This window comes from Lipotes vexillifer, unplaced genomic scaffold, assembly GCF_000442215.2.
Source record: "Lipotes vexillifer unplaced genomic scaffold, Lipotes_vexillifer_v1.1 scaffold311, whole genome shotgun sequence".
NCBI lineage: Eukaryota > Metazoa > Chordata > Mammalia > Artiodactyla > Lipotidae > Lipotes > Lipotes vexillifer.
In genome coordinates, this window is record NW_006791012.1 from 897,026 (window position 1) to 924,630 (window position 27,605).

The 27,605-nt window shown below is 38.8% G+C and overlaps 1 protein-coding gene across 1 annotated transcript; it reads left to right on the top strand.

Moving 5' to 3' along the window:
* The first annotated feature begins 254 nt into the window (after positions 1-254).
* On the top strand, positions 255-27,605 carry DNAAF10 (dynein axonemal assembly factor 10). The gene is given in 9 exon segments (XM_007464091.1): positions 255-555; positions 11,344-11,368; positions 11,371-11,437; positions 14,038-14,168; positions 16,337-16,438; positions 19,197-19,312; positions 20,028-20,162; positions 22,817-22,914; positions 26,663-27,605. Coding segments are annotated over 9 exon segments (1,065 nt in total). The 5' UTR covers positions 255-372; the 3' UTR covers positions 26,871-27,605.

Below are 27,605 nucleotides of genomic sequence, written 5' to 3' on the forward strand. Positions count from 1 at the left end.
AGGAGTTTGTGTGTGTTTGTTGGGGAGGGGGAAGGGCTGTCCTAAAATATGACTGATTCTTAAGGTCGCCCTCTGCCCCGCCGCTCGCAGCCAAAACTTTTGTAATCTCTAACCTGTATATATACGAAAGGTAAAAGGTAAAGGCATAAACAAGTCTGTGTTGTTGGTGAAGAAAAATCTTCTGTGCCTTCAGTAGAGCATCCGGCATTATCTGAGACACCTAAAACCAACTTGCTAGGGCGTCTGAGGGCGCGTACGGCAAGCGGGAGGGACAAACTATCCTTGACGTTTGGAGTCTGGTTTCCAGGTTAGTGTTTTGTCAGTTTGTCGGCAGTGTACCTGTTGGCGGAGGCGAAATCAATCGGCTGGACCATGTCGGCCTTCGAGAAGCCTCAGATCATCACCCATATCCAGAAGGGCCTCAATTATACGGTGTTTGACTGTAAGTGGGTGCCCTGCAGCGCCAAATTTGTGACCATGGGCAACTTCGCACGCGGCACCGGCGTCATTCAGCTGTACGAGATCCAGCAGGGGGACCTAAAGCTGCTTCGGGAGGTAGGTGCCGGCTCGAGACTGCCCAGTTCCAAGATCTGGGACTGCCGGTGGGGGGAGAGTGCGGATCTTGGGGGTCGGGGAGTCTGCGTTCCTTTTGGCCAAAGCGTTTGCCCAGCGTCCCCCCAAAGCTCCGCTCGAGCTGCGCGGGAGTAGCTAAGCTGACCGAGATTGAAGAATACTTCAGAGGCAAAACGCTTTGGTTGGAGACTTGAATTCTCGTCGGGCTAGTTCATCCGCGCGCCGCGGGCCCCTTTCTTCAGCCACCCCAGAGCCACTCTCCCAGTCTAGCGCGAGGCCCGTGGAAGTGACGTAACGACTTCCTGTTTAAATTCGAGGCACTTCTGGGCAGTGCGCAATTGTTTGTCTAGAGTCTCTTAATAGGTACAAGTTAGTAAAATGCTTTTTCAGACAAGCAGAGCCAAAGCAGGCACTGGACTGCCTGCTATGTAATTGGAAGAGACAGTCTAACAACAATTATTAATTCGACAAGTATCAGCTGATTGCCTGGTATCCCCAGGCATGTAAATGACAACGTCCCCGATATCATGGACTTTATTTTCTAGTGGGATAGAGAATCAGTTAAAGAATCAAACCAATGATACATAAAACACAAACCTAAAGGAGCACGGTTCTTTGAGAGTAAGCAAAAACAAAAAAACAGATTTGGGTTGAGTAGAAGCTAACTAGGCCAAATTAGGAGTAGAGAATAGTTCCAGAGGAAGCAGCTCAGCGATGGGAGACACATTTATCTCCTTCAGAAACAAAAAGAGTAGTAAGCAGGGACCAGACATTGCAAGAGCTGTAGGTCATTTAAAAGATTTATGCCTTTTTTTGTAAGAAAAATGGGACATCACTGAAGGGCTTTAAGCAGGGTGTGGCACGATCAGGTTTACAAGTTTTGTAAAAGATTACTAGTGAAAGAATTGGAGAATAACTATATTAAATAACACTTTTATACCTGTTTACAGTTTTTAAAATGCCTTTATTTGGGTTGCCTGAAAAAAAAGAGATCAGTCATACTCAGATGTTCAGAGTCCTAATAGACTGCAGGGAAGTCTGTAACTCCAGGGACCAAAAGCTATGGAGAGAATCTGCTTGGAGGAGTTAGAGCTTTTAGGGCTTAAACTGGTAGGTAAAGGATGAATACACTTGCAGTAGGAAGGATTACATTAGAAGGTACATAAGGCTCATCCCACTTTAAATTTCTATGAATGCCACTTTTCTTGTTCAGTTTGTCTTCTCTAGCCAGGCACTCTACTCCTAAACATGGCTTGTTCTTTTCTACCTTTCCTTATGTTGTTCATCACTTAGTCCCCAGTCAACACAAAGTAACTTTTCTTTACATTGCATTCCTATGGTACTTATTATCTGTGCCAGAAATATATCATTCTGTCCCATGTATCTCTAATCAGATTGTAAGCTCCCGGAGAGTAAGGACAGTAGTTCTTTCTTTAATGTGTTATGTAAGAAGCAGCCGCTCAATAAATTACTTGTTAAAAGAATGAGTAAATTTATGTCTGTAAAAAGATATAACTTGGGACATTTAAGTATTGGTTTATTGATCATTAATCACTTGGGGTCAGAAGTTGGAACAAATAGGAAACATTGGAATTGCAGAAAGAAAAGTTAATTATTAGGAACAAATACTAGTCAAAGCTTAACCAGAGAGTATCTATAGATTCCTGACTTCTTTTTATAAGGCTGTATGACTTGGGTACATTTCAGGAATACACTTGTTCTGTAAAGAGAAACAGTGCTCTTTGTCTATTCTAGAGATTCCGGAAGATTCTAGCAGGTTTTGGGTTTTTTTTAATAACTTTGCTTTTTAATGAAAGTAATGTGTGTTCATGATAGAATATACCAAAAATATAGATAGGAAAAAGGAGAAAAGTAATGTCACCCATCTCAACACTAGGAGTAACCACTTTTTATATTTTTGCCTGTATCCTTTGGCTCTTCTCTTTTTCTACCATAAACTGTCCATTGAGAACCTGTCATTTCAAGGTACTATGCTAAAGAAGAACCAAAGATATTTGAAAGGTGAGTCCCTCCTCCTAAATAGCCTACTGTCTAAAGAGAGGATAAAACAAATGCACAAATTTGAGAGCTTACATTGTATTTAGCTGTGATGATGCAGTGGAAAGAATATAGGTTAAATACAATCTCAGTGATTCTCAACTCTTACTGTGCATCAGGATCACCCGAATGTGTATTGCTGCTGTGTGTGTGTGTGTGTGTGTGTGTGTGTGTGTGTGTGTGTTTTAAAATATTCGTGCCTTGGTCCCACCCCTAGAAATTCTGATGCACTGGGACTCTCGCCTTAGACTAGAGTGAGTCCTGGACATCGGTTTTTTTGTTTTGTTTTTTTTTTTACATCGGTATTTTTTAAACTTCCACCAGATGATTCTAATAAGTACTAGGGTTGACTATCATTGGGCTAGATGAATTATTTGTTAAAATATTAGGAAACATACTTGATTATATCCTTGTAGAACTCAAGCCTTGTCCAAGATAAAATGAAGGGAGCAAATGGGTATTTGTTGGTGCCTCCTTATCTTGTTACTAAGCAGATAGATAGGGAGTGAAGGCTGGGCCTTCATATATAGTTAAGCAGTTTGTTGAAGTGCACACAGGTGTCTGGCCAAGGGTTCAAGTGAGAGCTGAAATCCATCTCTGTCTCTCATCAAGCCTTGCCTGTGTGAGACTTCCCTCAGCCCATAGCGGGCACCTTTATTTCTAATTGGCCCAAAGGACTAGGGGTGGCCCTGCAAAGTGGAATCAGTTGGGGATGTTTATTTTACACTTTAAAAATTAGTAATAGACTAATAAAGTTCTGCTTTTTTAGCCCCTGTGCAGCAGAGTTCACTGCTTGTTAACATTTGGGTGACTAAACCTTTTAACGATAATTAAGTGGTGCCAGGATGTGGCGGAGGAGACACTGACAAGCTGTACTAGACCCACCCACAGACAGAACAAAAATAGCTCTGCTGGGAATAATGGATCCTGGGCTTCCTTAGTCAGGTTAACTTATTAGAGCAAAGCGAACCAACAGCTAGGTCAAATATGCTCATCACTGATGGTCGTTTTCAGTATCATATGGCAAAAGTTAATATATACTAATTTTCTTTGTGGGACAAATTTTGCAAAATAGATCTTTTTTTTTTAACCAGTTTTCCAGCTAGAAAAGTTTTAAGTGTTTGCTGAATTCTTTGCATCTTTCCTTTTCCAAAGGTAAAAGATTTAACAGGGGCAGGGAGGGGGCCCTTTTATGAACTATAAAAAAAATTAGCTTCATTCCAATGTCCTCTTAATTTAGCTACTATTATGATTTCCATGAATGTCTAAGGAAAGAGTAAACACCTCTGCTTTTTAAAGTCCACTTGCCAGCATAGCTCAGCCTTTCAGAGCAAAGTGCAGCCCTCGCTGCAATGCAGATGACAAGATGCTTATACATTTGAGTTTATTTTTCAGTAGGTTTCTATATTTTGAGTTTAATTTGATTCTTGCAGAACAGACCACTGGTACCTGTAAATCTTTGATATAAGTATACAAGGATAAAAGAGATTTGATTTAAGGTTGAAAGAAAACATCAGGGAAGCATGAATACCATATATTTGTATTTTATAAAGACATATACACTACCAAACGTAAGGTAGATAGCTAGTGCGAAGCAGCCGCATAGCACAGGGAGATCAGCTCGCTGCTTTGCGACCGCCTGGAGGGGTGGGATAGGGAGGGTGGGAGGAAGGGAGACGCAAGAGGGAAGAGATATGGGAACATATGTATATGTATAACTGATTCGCTTTGTTATAAAGCAGAAACTAACATACCATTGTAAAGCAATTATACTCCAATAAAGATGTAAAAAAAAAAAAATAAAGACATGAATGAGGGTAAAACCAAAGGACACAAATCTGAAAGTAGGTTTAATTCAGGCCTCATTTACTTCACCAGTCTAGTTCAGGACTGGAACATTTCTTTGGTACTTCTAATGACTCAGGTTGACAGAATGGGGGCTACATAAGAAAATGTTCATTTAATTGCTTTACATACAGGCCTGGAGACAGCCTAGTTTAGTAGAAAGAGCTTGGAATCTACTTGGCTCTGGGGACCTTGGGCAAGTCACTTAGTCCTCCGAGCCTGTCCCTCATCTGGAAAGGGGTGTCTCAAACACTGAGTTTGCAGTTGCATGTGTTAGAAAGAGAAAGGATGGTCTAGTACAGAAGAGCATCCAGAATAGTGTCTGATACATTAGTGTTCCACATATGGATGCCATTTTCATTATTGCATATAAACAATACCGGAAACTGTACAGTCTGTCAGGTGAAAACATGGTGAGAGAAATAGGAACATGACCTCTGGCAGTGGTTTCTCTCTCCCCAGCACTAGGACTGAGGGATTAATCCATGTTCATTTATATTTTCATTTAACAAATGTTGAGCACCATCTACATATTGAACAAGTTGGGCACGGCCCCGTTCCCCTGGTACTCATTCTAGAAAGGGAGGAGGTAGATAATTGAATGAATAAAATAATTTTGTTGATAAGTGAAATGAAGATTAAAGAGGGCAAGCACTAGTGATTTGGGGGTTTCACTTCAGATTTGGAAGGGTAGGGAAGGCCTCTTAGAGGGGGTGACATTTAAACTGAAATCTGAGTTGGGAGAGGACATGATGACCTGAGGGAAGAGCAGTCCGGGCAGTGGGAACAGTAAATGCAAATTCCTTGAGGTAAAAATGACTTCAGTGAATCTGAAGAACAAAAAGCCGCAGGTGTGGCTGGAGTGTGGCAGGGGAGAAGCAGGAAATGAGGTCAAAGAGACAGGCAAGGCCAGACTTCAAAGGGCTTTGTACATTTTATATACCACAGGCCTTGGTGCTACTCTTGTGAGTCTGTGCCTCTAAATGTAGATGCATGTTGTTTCATTTCATTCATTGTATTTGGAATAAAACCCACTTTTAGAATCTGCAATGACAAATGTGAAACTAGTATAGGGCCCATCATGGAATGGTTCCCAGTTTGATTTATCCTAAGGTAGGAATTCTTAGATGTGTTCAGGTGTCAGAACATCTGGACATTGTGGTGCTGTTTTTAGAACACCATGAAATATTGCAATAATCAGTTCCACCTCTGCACAAGGAAGGGTTTTCCCAGTAGAAAAATCTGACTATATTATACATACTCTGATCTTTAGATCACAAGGAGTAACCATACATAAAATTTTTAATCCTCATTTCCAGGTTTTCTTATTGGTGTTTATTAGCTAGTATTTCCTAATAGACAAGCTAAAAAAATTACTGAAGAAAACTTAAATTTGAGTAAAACATATCCATTAGCTGTGTGTGTGTGTGTGTGTGTGTGTGTGTGTGTGTGTGTGTGAGAGAGAGAGAGAGAGAGAGAGAGAGAGAGAGAGAGAGAGAGAATTTATGTTGATACTGGAAGATCAGTGGTTCCAGTTGCATGGTTTCTCTATTCCAAAGGGCCTAAAGGCAAAAGTTAGGTAAAGCCGTAACAGGAAAGCTTTTGCTTCCCAATTTTTTATTAGCAGCAGTAAACTCTTAGAACTGTTTGCTTACTGTAGGGACTGAAAAGTAGGGGTCAGCTTTTATCTCTTCCATGGCCTAAGAAGAATAGAGATCCCATCAGAGGCTCCCGGGGATAGCAGTGGAATTACAGGAAGCAGAATGCTCTAGCTGGTGGAAGAGAAGAAAATGGGTGACCAGTCTTCCCAGGGCTACTTGGGGAAGAATTTTCCCAGAGGGTTATATCAGTGTATGGTGCAAGCCCTCCTGCAGCTCTTAATACCCGAATCCCTGGAAGCATATTCCTGTCCATCAGGGCCCACCTGTTTCTTGCCTGAGAGGCCTGTCTTCACCCTCTGCCTTAGATCATGGGAGCCATTATCAGTGACTTGGTGCTGGGGGAGACAAATGGGAGGAAGGGGTGGGTAGCTATTCTATCAGTTGGCCTCAGTTGGAAGTCTGAATTAGTTTAGCCAAAAACAAGTGTGTTCTAATAGTGTGATTAGGTGATTAGCTACAGTGATTAATTAGTTAATTAAGAATGATTAGCTATATCACCACTTTCTTTTTAAGCAAAGCTTTCCTTTTTTAAAAAAAATTAATTTATTTTTGGCTGTGTTGGCTCTTCGTTGTTACGTGCCGGCTTTCTCTAGTTGCAGCGAGCGGGGGCTACTCTTTGTTGCGGTGCGTGGGCTTCTCATTGCGGTGGCTTCTCTTGTGGCGGAGCACGGGCTCTAGGCACATGGGCTTCAGTAGTTGTGGCACGTGGGCTCAGTAGTTGTGGCTCACGGGCTCTAGAGCGCAGGCTTAGTAGTTGTGGCGCACAGGCTTAGTTGCTCTGTGGCATGTGGGATCTTCCCGGACTAGGGATCAAACCTGTGTCCCCTGCATTGGCAGGCGGATTCTTAACCACTGCGCCACTAGGGAGGTCCGCTATATCACTATTAATATGTTATTTCAGGTACTTTTATTTGGGGGAGGGGATGGTGAGGAGAACATAAGTGATTTGGAGTTGGAAACTGTCTGCTTTGTTAAATTGACAAAATTTTGATCTCCATGCTGCCCCATTGTGAGATAGGTTTTTCATAAAATTGGAAAAATAGCTGAAATAAATGAATATCAGTTTTCTGGTGTAGTGAATAACTGATGCTCTCTTGGACCACCTATATTAAAAAGGAGAAAAATAACATTCTGTGGTTTTGTGCTTATCAATACAGTCTTTTACAACCGTGTTATTATAGGCGACTGATTAAACACAATTAAATCAAAGTTTACTGGACAATTCTAAGGAGGCTGTGAATGCTTTATTTTATACCAGGCTACATAGTAACTGCTAATTTATCCAGATCCCAAACAGTGATAAAGCTCAGCAAGCTGGGAGTTTCCAAAGCCCTGGAGCATATGTTGATGTCTTTTGAATCATGAAAGAAAAGTTCAGTTATAGTTTGTGTTAAGTGAATTTTATTTTCTTCTTTGAAAATTGCTATGTATATCCTATGTGGAAATGCCCAACCAAACATTGAAAGTGGCGGGGAAATTATTTTCATAAATTATGTGAATCGGACCAACCCTAGTGGGGTGGGGGGTTGAAGATTGGCTCAGAAACTGAAGGGTTACAAGAGGAGGTGCCCTAGAAACTGGGGAACTCTGTGGAGGGGAAAAAAGTTCATCCGGATTTACTGCTAAGTGAAAACACATCACGTTAACAAACAATATGTTATGACCCTCTGTATATTGAAACAAATCTATATGTGGTTGTCAATGTGTAGAAAAGGGTCTAGAAGAATGGGGATTACTTCTGAGGCACGTCGAAGGGAAACTTACTTTTCATCCTTCAGTCTTTGGTTTTGATTTTTTTTTAAATTTTATTTATTTATTTATTTTATACACCAGGTTCTTATCAGTTATCTATTTTGTACTTAGTAGTGTATATATGTCAATCCCAATCTCCCATTTCCCCCCTGCCCGCTTTCCCCCCTTGGTGTCCATATATTTGTTCTCTACATCTGTGTCTCTATTTCTGCCTTGCAAACCGGTTCATCTGTACCATTTTTCTAGATTCCACAGTTTTGTTTGAATTTCTATAGGGAACACGTATGACTTTTGTGAACGTTAGGAATAAAAAAATTAAAATTAATTAATTTAAAAAAGAAAAAGATTGTAAGAAACTAAATAAGAGAAATCGTTTTGCCCTGTTGAGGCTGACAGTAAGTGAAAGGTGTTATTATACATCTAGAGTGTGGTGTGGGGCAGCCCTCAATTCCATATTGCCTAGAGTTTCCGGGGGCCAAGGCAGCCGGACAGGTAGACTCCAAGAGAGACTTCAGTGACTTGGGCAGGTGGAGTTTGCATGTGGTCGTTTTACTGATGTGATTACAGTTGATCCTTGTACAGCATGGGTTTGAACTGCACGGGTCACTTATACTCAGGTATTTCTTAAGAGTAAATACTACAGTACTACACAGTTCAAGGTTGGTTCAATCCACGGTTGCAGAGGAACCTCGATACAGAGGGGTGACTATAAGTTATATGTGGATTAACTCGTGTGCTGTTCAAGGGTCAACTGTTATATATAATACTTGGAGCAATAGTTTTGTTTTTGTTTTTGTTTTTTGGTCGCACTGTGTGGCTTGTAGAATCTTACTTCCTCCACCAGGGTTTGGACCCGGGCCCTCGGCAGTGAAAGTGCAGAGTCCTAACCCCTGGACTGCCAGGGAATTCCCAATAGCCTTTTAAATTAAAGAAACCTCAAAAGATTGGCTAATCCATGCTGATAGCAGTGCCTTTGGTGCACACAGTATACAAATCTCTGTGTGCTGAAGGGGTCTCAGAAGACATAACCATTCTCAATTTATAGGGTTTTGCAGGGAAAACTGTAAGAGACACATAAGCATTTTTGTTTCTTTAGTCACTGGAAAGAATAATACCTTCATTTTGTCCTTATTGTTTGAGGATTTTAAAGAAGAATACCACATTAAATGCTGAAATCTGCATATTTGCAAACCAGTGAAGATGTTAGAGGTGCCAGCATTTGAATGTCTCATTAGCGAGGTGAGAGGAAAGGCAAAACTCATCCTTTGGACATACAGGCATACCTCCTTTTATTGCACTTCTCTTTATTGCATTCGCAGATACTGCATTTTTACAAATTGCAGGGTTTTGGTAACCCTGTGTTGACCAAGTCTATCGACGCCATTTTTTCAATAGCACTTGCTCATTTTGTGTCTCTTTGTCACATTTTGGTAATTCTCACAATATATTTGTTCTGGTGATCTGTGATCAGTTTTCTTTGATGTTACTGTTGTAATTGTTTGGGGACACCACGAATCACGCCCCGACAAGACTGCAAACTTAACTGGTAAATGTTGCGTGTGTTCTGACCGCTCCACTGACTGGCCTTTCCCCGTCCCTCTCTCTCCTTGGGCTCCTTATTCCCTGAGACACAACAATATTGAAATTAGGCCCTCAATGGCCTCTAAGTGTTCAGGTGAAAGGAAGAGTCATAGGTCTCTCACTTTAAATAAAAAACGAAGAATGTTTAAGCTCAGGGAGGAAGGCATGTGGAAAGCCGAAATAGGCCAAAAGCTGGGCCTCTTTCACCAAACAGCCAAGTTGTGAACGCAAAGGAAAAGTCCTCAAAGGAAGTTAAAAGTTCTCCAGTGAACACACGAAATGTCTCCATAACATAAAAGTACAAGATGAAGCAGCTAGTGCTGATGTAGAATCTACAGCAAGTTATCCAGAAGATCTAGCTGAGATAATTCATGAAGGAGGGTACACTAAACAACAGATTTTCAGTGTAGATGCAGCAGCATTCTACTGGAAAAAGATGCCATGTAGGACTTTCATAGCTAGAAAGGAGAAGTCAATGCCTGGCTTCAGAGGACAAGCTGACTTTCTTGTTAGGGGCTAATACAGCTGGTGACTCTAATTTTAAGCCAGTGCTCATTGACCGTTCTGAAAATCCTAGTGCCTTTAAGAATTATGCTAAATCTCTTCTGGCTGTGCTTTATAAATGGGACAATAAAGCCTGGATAACAGCACATCTGTTTACAACATATTTTACTGAGTATTTTAAGCCCACTGTTGAGACCTACTGCTCAGGAAAAAAAATGCCTTTCAAAATACTACTGCTCATTGACAATTCACCTGGTCACCCAAGAGCTCTGATAGAGATGTACCCATGAGGTTAACATTATTTTCATGCCTGCTAGCACAGCATCCATTTTGCAGCCCATGGATTAAGGAGTAATTCCAACTTTCAAGTCTTATTATTTAAGAAATACATTTCATAAGGCTATAGCTGCCATAGCTAATGATTCCTCTGATGGATCTGGACAAAGTCAATTGAAAACCTTCTGGAAAGGGTTCACCATTCTAAATGCCATTAAGAACGTTAGTGAGGGCTTCCCTGGTGGCGCAGTGGTTGAGAGTCCGCCTGCCGATGCAGGGGATACGGGTTCGTGCCCCGGTCTGGGAAGATCCCACGTGCCGTGGAGCGGCTGGGCCCGTGAGCCATGGCCGTTGAGCCTGCTCGTCCGGAGCCTGTGCTCCGCAACGGGAGAGGCCACAACGGTGAGAGGCCCACATACCCCCCCAAAAAAAAAAAAAAAAAAAAAAGAACGTTAGTGATTCATGGAAGGAGGTCAGAATATCAACATGAACAGGAGTTTGAAAGAAGTTGATTCCAACCCTCATAGATGACCTTGAGGAGTTCAGGACTTCAGTGGAGGAAGTAATTGCAGTTGTGGTGCAAATAGCAAGAGAGCTAGAATTAGAAATGGAGCCTGAAGATGTGACTGAATTGCTGCAATCTTATGAGCGAACATTAATGGATAAGGAGTTGCTTCTTATGGATGAGCAAAGAAAGTGGTTAGCATTTTTTAGCAATAAAGTATTTTTTATTTAAGGTATGTACATTGTCTTTTTAGACATAATGCTGTTGCACGGCTACAGTATAGTATAAACATAACTTTTACATGCACTGAGAAACTAAAAAAGTCATGTGACTTGCTTTATTGCAACATTCGCTTCATTGTGGTGTTCTGGAACCGAACTTGCAATATCTCTGAGGTCTGCCTGTACTTTTAAACTATACAAAAATGACTAAAGGAAAAGCATGATCATTTTTTTAAATCAGAAAACGTTTCAATTGCCTTTTTTATTGTGTGCCTTATTTAATTCCCTTAATAGAGCCATAAATATCATGGATTATGGATAGATGCTTACATAAATAATGTATCCTCTCTCTTTCCCTTCTATTAAGATTGAAAAGGGCAAACCCATTAAATGTGGGGTGCCACATCTTTACAGCAGAGATACTTAGCTACTGGAGATTTTGCTGGAAACCTTCATATATGGTAAGATTATTTCATCGGTGTTAAGACATGAGATAAGCAATTTTTTTGATAGTTGCGTTACTCTTCCTCTGAAAGAATTCTAACTTTGAAATGTTTTTTGTTAAATTTTAACTGTTTATAAGAATATGACAGTTACCTCATATATTTTTAGATTTCATGTTCAATATCCATTTTAAAATACTAACGTATTTTTCTTTAGCTATTTCAAATAATGTTTTAAATTTTTATTTCCACACATGCTGTTTGGTGCTAGCATTTAATATCCATATTTGTAAATAAAGGGCTCTTCCCCTCCATCATGAAGGATACAATATATAAAAATGCTCGTGTATAACACTAAAAAATTAGATATCATTTACATTTTTAAAAGATACTTGGCATTACAGAATGAAACACTGTAGTTTTGTATGTTTTAATTTTTTAACATGGAACTCTCAATTCAATAACACTAAAAAATTAGATATCATTTACATTTTAAAAAGATACTTGGCATTACAGAATGAAACACTGTATTTTTGTATGTTTTAATTTTTTAACATAGAACTCTCAATTCATTAAATGTTTTTCTTTTAATGCTTTAGCTGAGCACAAGTTTTTAGGAACACATCTGTTGAGTAAATCAAGATAAACCTGTTTCGAATGAGCAAACGCACAATTGTGCCAAATGCTTTTATAATGTTATTTTTTTAATAAATTTATTTATTTTTGGCTGCATTGGGTCTTTGTTGCTGCGCCCAGGCTTTCTCTAGTTGTGGCAGGTGGGGGCTGCTCTTCGTTGTGGTGCACGGGCTTCTCATTAAGTTGGCTTCTCATTGTGGTGGCTTCTCTTGTTGCGGAGCACTGGCTCTAGGTGTGCAGGCTCAGTAGTTGCGGCACTCGGGCTTAGTTGTGCTGCGGCATGTGGGATCTTCCCGGACCAGGGCTCGAACCCATGTCCCCTGCATTGGCAGGTGGATTCTCAGCCACTGTGCAACCAGGGGAATCCCCCAAGTGCTTTTAATTTTCGTGTTTTACCTAGAGTTATTTCCTCATATTTAAATTAGAGTTGAATGAATTGAAATTCCTCTGTAATTACTTTTCAACAATATCTCTTAATCATGTAAAGTATACAGTAATGTTCTAGAGGAACTGTCTTCCCTACATTATGTTTTCTATTGTGACCTTTCTTGATTCTAACTTAGAATTTGCTATTTGTAATTAAATTACATTGATATATTTATCTGTCTTAGAGTCATAATATAACATAGAATGAAGCTATTTTAATTCCCCTTGCTTTAACTACTTAATAATTAAGTTAGCATTTATTAGAATGCATTAGTTTTTACCTGCTGTGTCATAAACTTTCAAAGAACTTGGGAGAGAGACCAGTCTGAGCATTATTTTTTTAAATAAATATATTTCAACACAAGAATATGCAACAAATGTAACGGTTGACTATCTCCCTAATAGAGCTTCCTAGTATAGTGCACATATTACTGCTTTATTTTCATTGGTAAGTCATAATTTCATGTTAAAAGAAGTGATGTTTCAAAGTCTGTGGAAACAGTAAAACAGTTCTTTTAAATAGAACCTCAGTCCTGTTTAGTCTCTTGATGCTTTCACAATTAACGCCACAAAGATAAACATCATCTCTAAACTAGGTTGAACTTCTCAAATTTTGATTTGCAAGATTTTACTGATAAATCTGGGCCCAGTGATAAATAGGGATTACGTGTCATGAAGAGCTACACTCATTAAAAAAGAAGAAGTATAAGTTGTTAAAAACTGACTTGTTAAAAAGAAATGTGGAAGGAGGCTCCAGTAGAAAAGCAGAAGAGGGGGGGAAGGGCTGGGAGGCAAGAGAAGGGGGTATTAGCATAACCTACTTCAGCCCCTCACCCAGCCTGTAGTGTAGTCTTCAGACACACATAGGAGTGGGTACTTCCCTGCATTCCCTTCACTTAACTAACCTAGAATTAGACAAGCTTCATCCAGTTTGACTATAATATTTACTGTGACCAGCATGATGATAAACTGAAAAACATAACTAGTTGAAAATCAGTGTGGAACTCAGTGAGAAAATAATATATTATTAAGGAAGAAAGGTATACAAAGTAAACACTGGTCATATTTTAATCTCTCAAAAGATCCCAAGATCAAACTACCAAGACTACTTTGGAAATATTCTAAATCACTTTGCATTTACTCTGTATTTAAAGCAGTGATTATCAGACCTCAGTGTACCAGAAAGTCAGCAGATTTGGGGCCCCATCCCAGAGATACTTATTCATTATGTCTTGGGAGGAGCCCGTGAATCTGCATTTATTAACAAGCATACGTGGTAATTCATGTGCAGAGCTCCTAGATTGATCATCTTTGAGAACCACTGAGGAAAGTGGGCTCAGGATTTAGAATTCCAAGTTGAATGATGACAGCTCTCATTGAGGCCTTGAAAGAAGCTAAAGTGGAGAGGAAAATTTGGAAGTAAGTGTGTAAATTACCTTAACTGCAAAACCCTTATTTTTAAACAAAAATCTCAATATGGCATGCATTCTTAAATTTGAGTAGTATACTAAACATTTGGGGCATGTGTAAGTAAGAAGCTGTGTTCTGTTGTTTAGGAATTTGGAAGCTCCAGAGATCCCAGTATATTCTGTACAGGGCCATAAAGAAATTATAAATACTATAGATGGTGTAGGTGGACTCGGAATCGGGGAAGGGGCACCTGAAATTGTGACTGGCAGCCGAGACGGTAAGTCAGAATATTCTGTGTATTTTAATTTTTTTATTTTTAGGTAAGTCTTTGTGCAACAGTATATTCTATGTGGACATCTTCCTCAATCCTTGATCCCCTAAATCTAACATTCTACTTTTCTGATAGGCAGGTTTGATTGCATATCCCTCAATTGTTTCAGACTTTGGGGGTATTTCAAGTTAGAGGCATAGCACTTACTATTTTAGTTTTGAGCTAGTTCAGCTGTTAACAACCATAGTTTCCTCTGAACCTTGCGGATTTAAAATGTCTCTACAGGTTTTTGAGGCAGCTGATGATATACTGTGGGTGGCAGCTTTTTTCTTTTTTTGAAAAGCAGAATTAGTACTTGTGAAAATGGTCATATTGACAGCTGGTTGAACACCGCAGTTCTGTGGTCTTTCCGCCGAGCATTGTAGAGAGCTCCAAGAGCTCCAACTCTGCTTTTCCCCCCTGCAGTGACGAACAAGGGACAGGTCTTTCGGTGTCCTGAGCTGTTCTGAATGTAACAGAGTCAGAATTTTTGCTGCTTCACAAGGGGTATGTAAGTGATTTGGTACCTTAGTTGGTTCAGCTAGTTTTTTAGTGGCTGCTCAAGACCATGAGGAAATTGTTTTCAAAGAAAAGTGGAATTTAATTTTCTTATAGTTTCTCAAGAGCAGCTGTGTTTTAGAAATCAGGTATTTTTTTTCCAATCATAGAAACAGTGTGGAATATAGAAGGAAAAATAACAGTCTGCTACACCAGCGTAACTATTAGATTTGTTTTCCTTTCCAGTCATAGATACAATTTTATATGTATTATCAGTGTAAATACGATTTTGTATCTTATTTATTTAGTGTTTTGTCCTTATGTAAATATTGCTGTTTCCATGTGGTTTTCGTAATTGTCATTTTAATGACTTCATAATATTCCATCCTATGGATGTGTCACAGTCTCCTTAGCTGTGCTGCTGTTAATGAGCATTCAATTTGCTTTAAGTTTTTGTTTATTGTTTTGGGAGAGTGACTTTAAAATAATGAAGAAATGAGTATCATGTATATAGCTCTTTTGGAATAATCATACTTTATGATTTAAAAAAATTGTCAAACTTTCCAAAGTACCTGTTTACCTTATCAGCTACAGATTTCCAGTCTACCCTACCAGCATTGATTTCCTTTTTTCCCCCCTAATTTTAGAGATAAAATGGTATTCCATACTGACTTGTGTTAACTTCTTTCTATATTTGTTTATTAGTTAATTTTGCTTTGTGAATTGTCTATTTGTGTTCTTTTCTCATTTAACTGTTACAGACTTAATATAAATGTTAACAATTTGTACGAACCCTGTAGAATGATGTAACTCTTGTCACATTTGTAGGAAATTTATTTCTCCTTGAAGCAGCCTTTTTAATGACCAACTTTATTTTATCCCTGATGATAAGTCTAGTGGAATATCTTCCCTTTTCCTGGATTTATTATCCTTTTTAAATAATTTTTTTACCCTGTTCCTGTTCTCACTTAGGCCTTTTAGCCATTTTATTGTTTTTGTGTTTCTCAAAGTTAGTGACACTAGCTAGTTAGTTATCCTGTAATTTGCATTAAAATGAGGGAGTTGAAATTAAATTGAGAAGAATTATTTGTTACTTTTATTAACTCCTTCTCTCTTCTTTATTGCCATGGGGAAATTAAACTTAATTGTATATGAAATGGTATTCTAAAACTCCAAATAAGAAATCGTAGACGTAAAACTTACTTTATTCATCTGCATAAGAAAAATGGCAATGATTATATGAGTAGTAAGGAAAAAACATTAAAATGACTCTGGCTTTATTCTAAATAAATACTACATTTGTTTTAGTCTTAAACCAAGAAAGTAAGGCATGATTTGAATTACATAACATTTGTGTTTGCCTTGTCAATCATATCTTGTTGATGATGACTTAGGAACAGTTGTTGGCTTTTGTGTGTATCTGTTAATTGGAAACCAAATCAGTCAGTAACATGTGGGTTATATCTCTGATATTAAGTGCAAGTTGCCCAATTGGAAGTCAGAAAAATGTGAATATTTTTAAGATATTATAACATCTATAATATCTCCATGTACATAGGAAGCCATATGAAGAGAATGCAGAAAGAAATGTCATCATTCACTATTGAATTTTGCCAACTCACTTTTTTTAATGTCAGGAACCGTGAAGGTGTGGGACCCAAGGCAAAAAGATGATCCTGTTGCGAATATGGAACCTGTACAAGGAGAAAACAAGAGAGACTGTTGGACGGTGGCATTTGGTAAATTACTGAAGTACCCTTGCATTTGAAGTATCGATTGTAAAAAGGACAGTGCTTCAAGAAAGTCCTAATAGTCTCTTTATAGTCTGTTTGTGGATTATCTGACAGTTTATTGAGGCACATAGACATGGCGTTTAATGGCAGCCTCTGGGGCCTAGGTTTGAATCCTCACTGTGCTATTTATTGGCTGTGTGTCCTGGGGCAGGTTATCAAGCTTCTCTGTTTTTTGCTTCATTTATAAAATGGAAGTAACAAATAATAGTGTTGTTATGAGGATTCAGTTAGTACATGTAAATTGCTTAGAATTGCACTTAGATATTAAGTGCTCAAAAATATTTGCTATTATTATGTACTTCTGTTTAACTTGATAATATTGACCTAGTTTAGAACCAAATGCCATTAGTGAAACTAAGTAGAGCCTCAGAATCGAATGGTAACCTAACAAATCCTACATTTTACTATGTACAGAGTATGTTTATTTTCTAGAAAATAGTTATGCCATTACAGAATTATTTCTTATAAAGTTGTTAACCACGTTCCTCTAGTAAAAATATACTTAAAATGAATATTGATCTTGTAGGACTAATTGATGTTTGCCCTTGTATCTCTTACTGAGCACCAAAATTACAATCATTTTTGCTACTAAAGGATATGGGCCGGGACTTCCCTGGTGGTCCTGTGGTTAAGACTCTGCCCTCCCAGTGCAGGGGACACAGGTTTGATCCCCTGGTCCAGGAACTAAGATCCCACATGCCACACAGTGCAGCCAAAGATCTAAAAAAAAAAGGAAGAAAGGATATGGGCCATATTTCATTTTAAACCTTTATTTTCTTATATAATCCAGTGTAGTTAACAGACATAAAAGTGAGATTAAATGATCTATGTGAACTGTTTAGCTTTTTATGTCATTTTAAATTGAATTGTTATTTAATCAGAGGAAAGTTTTAGATTTCCGATTTTAAAAATAATTACCACTGAAATTGAGAGAAGATTTCATTGTGTGTGTATATTATAATTACTATGTGTGTATATATATTACAAGCAATAATATAAACTGAAGACATGCACACTTGTGCAGAAATTTCAGAGTTAGTGTTTAGAATCATCATATAAAAATTTATGTAATAATTAAAAAGTAATTAACTTTGGGTCCATTAAAGGCTTTTTATCATTGATCTAAGGGACATACGTGCCATTTTAAATGTAGGACATTAAATTTAAAGAAAGAACATTTATCCATTGACTTGACCATTTTTTGTTTGTTTGTTTGTTTGTTTTTGTAAATGCCAAGTATGTGCATAGCTGTGGTCATACAAAGGTGAAACAGACTCATATTCTTGCCTCAAGAAGCTTGTAATTTTAATAAAGAGGGCATGCTATCTACATTAATTATAGTATGAGGTAGGAGTGATAAAAGGTCACAGAAGCATGGATAAATGCAGAAGGAATCCCAAGGGAGTGATAACTGGAGAGGAAGAACATACTAACCTCAGACCAAGGATATGTAGCATTTAACCACTGAAATTGGGAGGGGATTGCAAGCATTGGGAGGAAAGTACGGAGAAGGAATGGTGGTAGGAATAGCCTTAAAGATGGCACAGGGCCATGGCCAGAGGTGTTTCGATGGTCTGGAGGTAGTGGTAAACCTTTGGAGCCTTTTGCAAGGATGAGATATGATCAGAGCTTTAGGAAAACTGAACTGGTGTCATGTAGGGGAGAGAGGTGAGTGGCAGAGGGAATATGAGTTCCGAAGCTCTTTGCAATATTCCAGGAAACACGTAGGTTAGATGCAAGAAGAAGGGAGCAGAGCGGGTCGATTCAGAAGATAATATTGTGGCAAAAGAAATAAAATTTGGCAGGTTTTTTGAGATGAGGAACAAGGGAAAGGATTATGTCCAAGGTGACTGAATATTGAGGCTGAATGTAGGGTGAATGATGTTATTAATTGAAGAAGTGCCACAGAGGATATGATGGTTTGTAAAGGAAGATGGTGAGGTCAGTTTTAGACATCATGAGTTTCAGATGCTGTCGTGTCATCTCGGTGGAGCCTACGGTGGAAATGCAGGGCTGGAGTTTATAAGAAAAAGGGAGTTGCAAGCAGCAGAGAACAAAGGCATTGGGTTAAGATGCCCACAGAGCCTGGCACAGTTAACGGGGGCTTCCCTCTCACTTAACACATTTTCCTCAGCAAGAGGTACTCTGGAAAAAAAAATCCCTGGATCCGAGCAGGATGTGTTTCACTGCAGATTATAGATTTACTTTGGGTGCAATCATCCATACAACTAAAAATACATCACAGTGCACCACAGCTTATCTGAGGTTTCCTTGCAAAGACGAGATAACACCAGAACAACATTTTGCAAAATATAAATAAGTTTAAAGTAGTTTCTATTGGCATTCAAATATAGTTACTGCCAAAGAAAGCAATGGAAGCCTAGCTGTATTTATTCTACCAAATCCTACTACCATTTGAACTGTTAGTCTTTGCAAATAGAGAATAGAGAGAATTTGAAATCCAGTAAACACTTCTATATATCCCTTGAGTATACAATCTCAATGAATGAGCTTTTTCTTGTAAACAATATTAGATACCAAATTAATAATCTCGATGTCCTGTCAGGGTTAATAAAATGAGATTCTACCTAATGTGATTTCTTCACCTGATTTGATACCAGTTATCTGTGTAGTTTTGTAAGTTTTTTTTTAGCAGTCTTCATATGAGCATTTATGAAGGTCTGAAATGTGTTTTGATTTCCAGGCAGTGCTTACAATCAAGAGGAACGTGTAGTGTGTGCTGGCTATGACAACGGAGATATCAAGCTGTTTGATCTCAGAAATATGTCTTTACGGTGGGAGGCAAATATAAAAAATGGGGTAACGTACATTTGGATTCTTTCCAGATTCTCTGAATGTGTTTTTACCCACCCTGAACTACTACAAAAGGAAGGCTCCTCTAATAACTCATTTCAGTAAAACCCCTCTGTGCATGTTTGGTTTTAACCTTTTGGGGCTTAACCTTGGAGGGTCTGATAAAAATCAGGGATGCTCTCATCAGAAAGTGAACACACACCCAGATGTGGTGTGATGTACCAGGTGAGCCACTACGCCTGTGGCCCATCTGTGGACTCCTGTGGACCATGCAGTGTGGTATTAAAATGACCTAGTAAGAGGCCTTCTTCTGCTAATGTCAGGAAGCTTGAACTTGTAATAGCCTCCCAAGTACTTTCAGGTTTTTGGTTCCCAGGTTGTACATCTTTAGTGAAGAATGTGGTTCCCTCCTGTTTTCTCTAGTCAGCCTTGACTTAACTTTATAAAATAATTACATAATAACAGTAAAAAGCTAAATTATGGTTTTCCAAATGTACCCACGAGAACAGGGTACCCTAGATGATTTTGTGGATCTTATTAACCAAGAAGAAATTTTTATAGTTACAAGTATTTGATATATGGATTCAAAGATAACGTGATTATTTAAAATGCTTTCACATGAGCTGATAATGTTAAAGTTGTTTTACTTAGTTTGAAAGAACCTCTTGAATAATAATCATTATTAAATGAATGATCACTAATAAATATTCTCTATTTTCAGGTATGTAGCTTGGAGTTTGACAGAAAAGACATAAGTATGAATAAGTTGGTAGCTACGTCTCTGGAAGGAAAGTTTCATGTTTTTGACATGAGAACACAGCATCCAACCAAAGGTTTTGCTTCTGTTTCAGAAAAGGTAAATATGAGGGAAATGTCTTTCTATGAAGAGGAATATTCTCTATAGCTTGTTTTAGACTGATAAATAGAATGAGTCACCAAGTTCCTTCCAGGTTTTTATATGAAGGGAGCTATTTTTAATATATTCTTGTAGGATCTTGATAAGTTTTTCTGTGCAAAGAGTACTTTTCTAAAGTCTGTCAATTTTAGACTTTTTATTATTATTATTATTGAAGTGTAGTTGATTTACAGTGTTGTGCCACTCTCTGCTAGACTTCTTGATTATAATAAAGGCCTCAGTTGGTAATGACTCTTATTTTGTAGTTTAGGAGCAATCGCAAGAAAACTAGCTGGTTTAGGAATTTGGTCGACAAAACCTAGCCTGGTGTTTCCTAATAAATATATATTTGTATTACTACCTAATTATATACTTTTAGGTATATGCCAATATATATTCAATACTAATTATATACTTTGCGAAGTATATCAACATATATACATTATGTCATTTCATCACATTTTATTTTATATTCCAGTTTGATATATTAAATGAGATTATTTAAAGTGCTAATCACTGTGATTGGTGCACAGTAGCAATGTAAATATAAATTTATTTATTCATACATACATACATACATATATGCATACTTTGCCTTGTTCCAAATAGTATTTTAGGTAACTTAGAGGGAAACATTTGGTTTTACAACATTAGAAAAATTGATGAAGAAAGCTGCACAAATGGAAAACACTGGTTTAAAAAACTGAAGTTGATGTCTGGAGTAAGGGGATTGCATAAAATTCATGCTGAAATATCCTGTCATTTGCAAGAGATGTGTTGGAAATGTCACTCTGAGCTTTCTTGAATATAAAAATAAAGAAAAATCAGTTATAGATTGGTAGTTTCCATAAGATTAAAATATGTAAGTTGCTCAGGAAATAAACATTCACTCCCTTGCTCCCTTTCCCTATGTCATGGAGTCAGTAGTACTTCCCAAACCTTCCTGTTTTGTCTTATTTCATTATTAAAATAATAATTATTGCATATAAATTACTGTTACTGCCTGATGAACTATATTCTTAAGGTAACTAACTATACACTATAATATTGTTTTGCCTTTGTCATTTCAGAAGTATCTATCCACAACATAAAGCACTTACTAAATTGTTCCAAATATAAGTGCAACACATTTCTCATTAACTGGAAATTATAGTGTGTCTCCAAAATTTTTTTGTTACGTTTAGTTAAATCCAGTAATTGCTAAATCTGTCAAAGAAATGACTGGTGTATTTTAACAAGTCATTTCCCCTCTTTTTGCTTTTTATCAACTTCCAGGAGAAAAAGAGAAGTTTAAACTACAAAACAAATTAAGGTTTAACAGCTTGAACCTAATCACTTGAGGACTCTTATACACTTAAAGTGTGCATTTTGAGATATGTGTTTTTCTCTGCTAATGGTAATTCTCTTAAAAGACTATTAAAATCAAATGTCAAGACGGATCATCAACTAAAATGCAAAGTGTCTTATGTGTGGCTTAGCTCAAGTTGGCTGGTCTCATTGCTTCTATAAAGCAGAAGTCTTTCCTCCCTCCCTCCCTCCCTCTCTCTCCCTCCATCTCCCTGTCTTGTTAAATTCTCCACAGTGAATGTAGCATTATTAGGATTGATTTAAAAGCTGTTAACCTTCATCCAGTTGCTATTTCTATCTTTTTGTTTAATATGACTGATAAAGGCCTGGGCTTATTATATCTGTAAACACTGACTATAGGTCCTCCTGGTACTTAATTTTGAAGACTAGACAAGTCAAATAGTGTAAATTGAAGGTAAGACTCTGAGAGCTTTACATTAAAATTCATTCTGTTTATGGGAACTCTCAGTACTTTCCACTCAGTTTTGCTGGGAACATAAAATTGCTCTAAAAAAATTAAGTCTATTAAAAAGAAGTTCAATCTATCCTTTCTTTCCCTTTAGGAAGAAGTATTTCTTTGTATTTTGAGGCTTTTTTCCTCCTTAGCGTGAGCTAGAGATATTTAAATTATTTGTGTAATTTGTATGATACTATAAGGTTAGATGTTAAGACTTTTAATCTGATAATCTTTTTTTTTTAATCCAGCAGAACTTTGTTTTGTAAAACAGTAAAGAGGAATGGTTCTTTTCCTAATTCCTGATGGGCCCCTGTAACTCTTGTAGCCATTATAAAGAGAAGTGCCAGAAAATAGTTAACTTTTATAATAGTAACTATAATTGAAGTGATAGAAGCTGTTGAAATTGTTGTTGAAGTGATAGAGGTAAAAATCTTTTTTTTTTTTTACAGGTTTCTCTTCTAGGACAGTCTTTTTCCTCTATTTTATTGAAGTGTAGTTGATTTACAATGTTGTGTTAATTTCTGCTGTACAGCAAGGTGATTCAGTTAACATATATATACATTATTTTTCACATTATTTTCCATTGTGGTTTATCACAGGATACTGAATATAGTTCCCTGCGCTATACAGTAGGACCGTGTTGTTTACCATCCTGTATATAATAGTTTGCATCTACTAATCCCAAACTCCCAATCCATCCCTCCCCCACCCCTCTTCCCCATTGGCAACCACAAGTCTGTTCTCTGTGTAGGGTAGTCTTTCTTTATCATATAAACTTATAAACCACTTGTGTGCCTCTCATTCTGTTCAGGCTCATAAATCTACTGTGTGGCAGGTCCGACACCTACCACAGAACAGAGAGCTCTTCCTGACAGCGGGAGGCGCTGGCAGCCTGCACCTCTGGAAGTAGTAAGTCCCTATCAGTGCACAGTGCTCCTTTTTAAGTTACTTGTGGGTGTAAAGTAGGATTCGATTAAACTTTTTGTCTGTTTTTCCTCTTTTGACTTGGTTCATTTTGATATGATTTTAAATTTCATGGTATTACATAAGCATTACTCTCTAAGCCTTTTTTTTACTCATATACTTATTTTATACTTTGTAAATATTAACATTCTTTTGACACACCAAATATGTATTTTAGTGACATCTTCCATATATTAGAGTAGCTCATGAACAATTCTTTTCATGGATTTGAAATCATGCTTTTTGCTAGTTTTTTTAAAAAATAGGAAAACTTTGACCAAAGGCTTTTGTGAAATATTATAATTCAGCCATTAGAGCAGTACCTCTAGAAGAAAGGAAGAGGGTTGAAATTCTTAGTTTTGGTTCCTGATAATTGACTTGCCCAAGTTCAGGTAACATCACTATGATAGAATGGACACAGAGCATGAGGACCCTGATTGGTCTCCAGGAAAAGCCTTGTCATTGCGTTTGAGCGTCAACCCTTACTAGATATTTGCCTTTTCCAGTGGGATTTTCTCTTTCCTATAGATTCTTTCTTCTTTTCCACTTAGAAAAGACCCTTTAACATTTCTTTTGAGGTAGATTTAGTATTGATGAACTCCTTTAGTTTTTCCTTGTCTGAGAAGTTTTTTATCTCTCCTTCTATTCTAAATGATAATCTTGCTGGGTAGAGTATCCTAGGTTGCAGATTTTTCCCTTGCAGAACTTTGAATATATCATGCCACTCCCTTCTGACCTGCAAAGTTTCTGCAGAAAAATTAGCTGATAGCCTTATGGGGATTCCCTTGTATATGACTTCTTGTTTTTCTCTTGCTGCCTTTAGAATGTTTGTACACTTAATGTTATCCCAGAGATCTCTTAAACTGTTTTCACTTTTTTTTAATAAATTTATTTATTTTATTTATTTATTTTTGGCTGCATTGGGTCTTCATTGCTGCACGTGGGCTTTCTCTAGTTGTGGTGAGCGGGGGCTACTCTTTGTTGCGGTGCACGGGCTTCTCATTGCGGTGGCTTCTCTTGTGGCGGAGCACGGGCTCTAGGCATGCAGGCTTCAGTAGTTGTGGCTCATGGGCTCTAGAGCGCAGGCTCAGTAGTTGTGGTTCACAGGCTTAGTTGCTGCACGGCGTGTGGGATCTTCCCGGACCAAACCCGTGTCCCCTGCATTGGCAGGTGGATTCTTAACCACTGTGCCATCAGGAAAGTCCCTGATTGGGTCTTTTTATATTTTCTAGTTCTTTGTTAAAATTTTCATGTGTACATCTATTCTTTTCCCTAATTCAGTTAACATTTTTATTACTAGTGCTTTGAATTCTTTATCTGGTAAATTATTTGTTTCATTATTTATTTTTTCAGGGGTTTTCTCTTGCCTTTTCAGTTGAGTGCGGTTCCTCCGCCTTTTCATTTTGCTTAACTTTCTCTGCCTCTATGAATTTAGTTGAAATAGTTACTTATTTAAGTCTTAAAGGGGTGTTCTCATATGGGAGGCTCTTTGGTGAGACAGCTGGATTTGACATGGACACAAGTTACATCTTTGGGGTGTGCTGGCAGCTATCGCCCTGGTTGGAGATGTAGCTGGAGATGGAGGGGCTAGAGCTGGAGCCACGTATGAGGTGGGAATTCCCCTCTGTTCAGTGGCCATTATTGCCCTATGAGGGTAGGGATCTGATCCCAAGTTTCTGGAACAGAAGCCAGGAGGGTCGGCCCAAGCTAGCTTTATTCTCTTTAAGTGTGTTTTTTCCTCCACCAGCACCCTTGCCCTGGAGTGGGAAGGTGCTGAAGCAGGTGCAGCTTGTGTTGGCCACAGACCAAGGTCCAAGCTGTCTCTAATGCGCTTCCTGTGTAGGCGCCCACAGTTGTTTTCCCTTGCTCTGTTCAGATGTATCCACGGGTGCAAGTCCCCTTTGTCCCTCACAGCTGAGCACTGTCCCCAGCCCCCTCTGCCCCACGCTGTTGTGGAGCCACACTGCAGGGCAGGAGGGGCCTGTGTAGACTTTTGGCCTGTGTCGGGAAGGGTGAGCTGTGTGGGGCAGCGGCCGCCATCAGAGGTACAGGCCGCTTCTGGTGTGCTGCTTGAGTGAAGAGCCAGCAAGAGGCACTGTTGCCCCACCGGCCTCCGCCCTGGGACCGCTCGCCTCTGAGTTCCGAGATCGAGTCTTTTCCCTGATCATAGCTGCCCCAGATCCTGTGCCGTGCTGTGCCGTGGAGTCAGTGGGGCTGGCGTGTTCGCTTGTCTTGGGCTGGGGCACATGCCAAGGCAGTTGTGGGAAATCCAGCAGCCGCTAGGGCAGACCTTTCCGCCCTGCCTTGGGGGCAAGCCAGCATGTGGACACTCCTCACGAACAGAGCCTAGGCTTCTGACAGCCTTCCTGTTTGTCCCAGCGGCTCTCCAACCAGCCAAGGGGACTGGTCTCCCCAACGTAGGATCTGGGGACTGGGGGCGCCCAATCTGTAGCTTTCATCAGTCACACCCCAGGGCGGGCGTCTGCCTGTGTATTCTCCCTTTTCCTGAGTCCCCTCCCAGGGGCACAGGTCCTGACCTGATCGCTTTTCTTCCCTTCCCATTTACCTGTGTATCTCTCTTGCAGCCCTGGTTGTACAGGAGCCCTTCTGCCAGTTTCCAGTTAGTTTTCAGTGAGCTCTTAAAACTTTAATAGATGATATGGAGGATTAGAAAAAAAATCTTTTATGTTATCTTTTAAATACTAAATAACTGCAGCCTCTGCCAAGAGACATGAAAAATGTTCTGTAACCTGTTTATCCATCTGAATGTTTTATTCCTTTTAAAAAATCAAAAGGGGCTTCCCTGGTGGTGCAGTGGTTGAGAGTCCGCCTGCCGATGCAGGGGACGTGGGTTCGTGCCCTGATCCGGGAAGATCCCACATGCCGCAGAGCGGCTGGGCCCGTGAGCCATGGCTGCTGAGCCTGCACATCCGGAGCCTGTGCTCCGCAACGGGAGAGGCCACGACAGTGAGAGGCCCCCGTACCACAAAAAAAAAATCAAAAGAAGGTGTAGGGTCTGTGAGGAAGAAAGAATAGAATGTTATCTGCTTATCACTACTTCTGTCTCTGTTCTGCTTCTGAGTTGCTTCATGCCTTTTAAAGTCTTGGTCTTTATTAGCACTTTTGAAATAAAGGTAGTATCACAGTTGATACCTAACAGGCTTTAAAAGACCTTCCGAGGAGGAATACCCCTGTATCCCTCCATGGGGGAGGGGTGTTCCATGTTTCCCTCTCTCAAATCTAGACCAAGTCATAGTTATGAACTGTTAACCTTCAGCCCTTCTCATTTTATAAATTTATATTTTCAGCTGATAGAAAATCAAATGTTCTAGGAATCACTGTTTTCTTTTTTGAGGCAGTGATGTCTAGAGCACCAAGTCAATTTATTAAAGAATGCTAGATCAACCTAGAACTTTCATAGTAAAAGAAAAGATACCTACTCATGCTGAACAGAAATGATGTTTAAACGTTTTTAGTAGATCGAATGCTTCTTTATGAGACTTTGGGGGGTTGGGATTGAGGTTGAAATATTTTCTCCTTATTTCCATACAACTCAATATTAGAAAGATGCCTTAAGTATTTATCAGTTCCAGTAGTCAAGTGAGAAATAAAAATAGTTATTGGAGTATATGTATAAGAATAAAATGACGAATGCTAAGACTTATCTCCTCTTACACCTTGATCTTGTTTTCAGCGAATACCCAATTCAGCGGTCAAAGAAAGATTCCGAGGGTGTAGAGATGGGAGTTGCAGGTTCGGTCAGCCTTCTGCAGAATGTTACATTGTCTACCCAGCCCATTTCAAGTTTGGACTGGAGTCCAGATAAGAGGGGTCTGTGCATCTGTAGTTCATTTGATCAAATGGTAAGAGTACTGATTGTTACAAAACTCAACAAAATTTGATCTGAAGACTTTGGACTTGAAACCTTCCAAAGCGACACTCAGATAATTTAGACTACGTTCTGGGATCCTCTGATTCTCATTGAACAAAGTGGGATTTGACTGATGAAAAAAGGACCCAGATGCAAACCCCTGGGCCAGCATCCCTCCAGGTGAAAGGCCACACGGTGTGTCCAGCGACCAGACTGATGGTGGTTTGCTGTTGCACATGGGGGCACCACAGTCTCCAGCGCCAGCTCTGTTCCTCTTCCCTCTATTTCTAGTAAAAAGTTGAAAGTTTTCTATATTATTTTAAATTCGTTTGGCATCCCCAAAGTTCCATATTCTATAATACTTGTGTTACATTTTAGAGTTTACAATTTTGTAGCAGTGACTTAATTTGGTTTAAAATAGTTTGCCTTGGTAAGACTATTGTGAATTAACCTTCATAAATAAATACACTTTGAGACATTTCAGTGTCAGTAAATCTCTGTAAAGAACATTACTTTATAAACTACCAAAATGGCATGATCAGCCAAGATTTAGGCCATTGTTTTCAACTGTTTAACTCATAAAATGAAATACTATGATTGACAGAGACCTCTTTTTTAACTTAAAAAACAGGAGTTGAATTCCTGAGACTTTCTGGTTGTTGACTGTGGTTATGTTGTTTGAGATGTATAAGATTGTGGGGCTTTTGTAGCCTTGTTTTTTGTCAAACTTTTTAATATATTTTGTGAATAAATTTTGTTTTTGAAA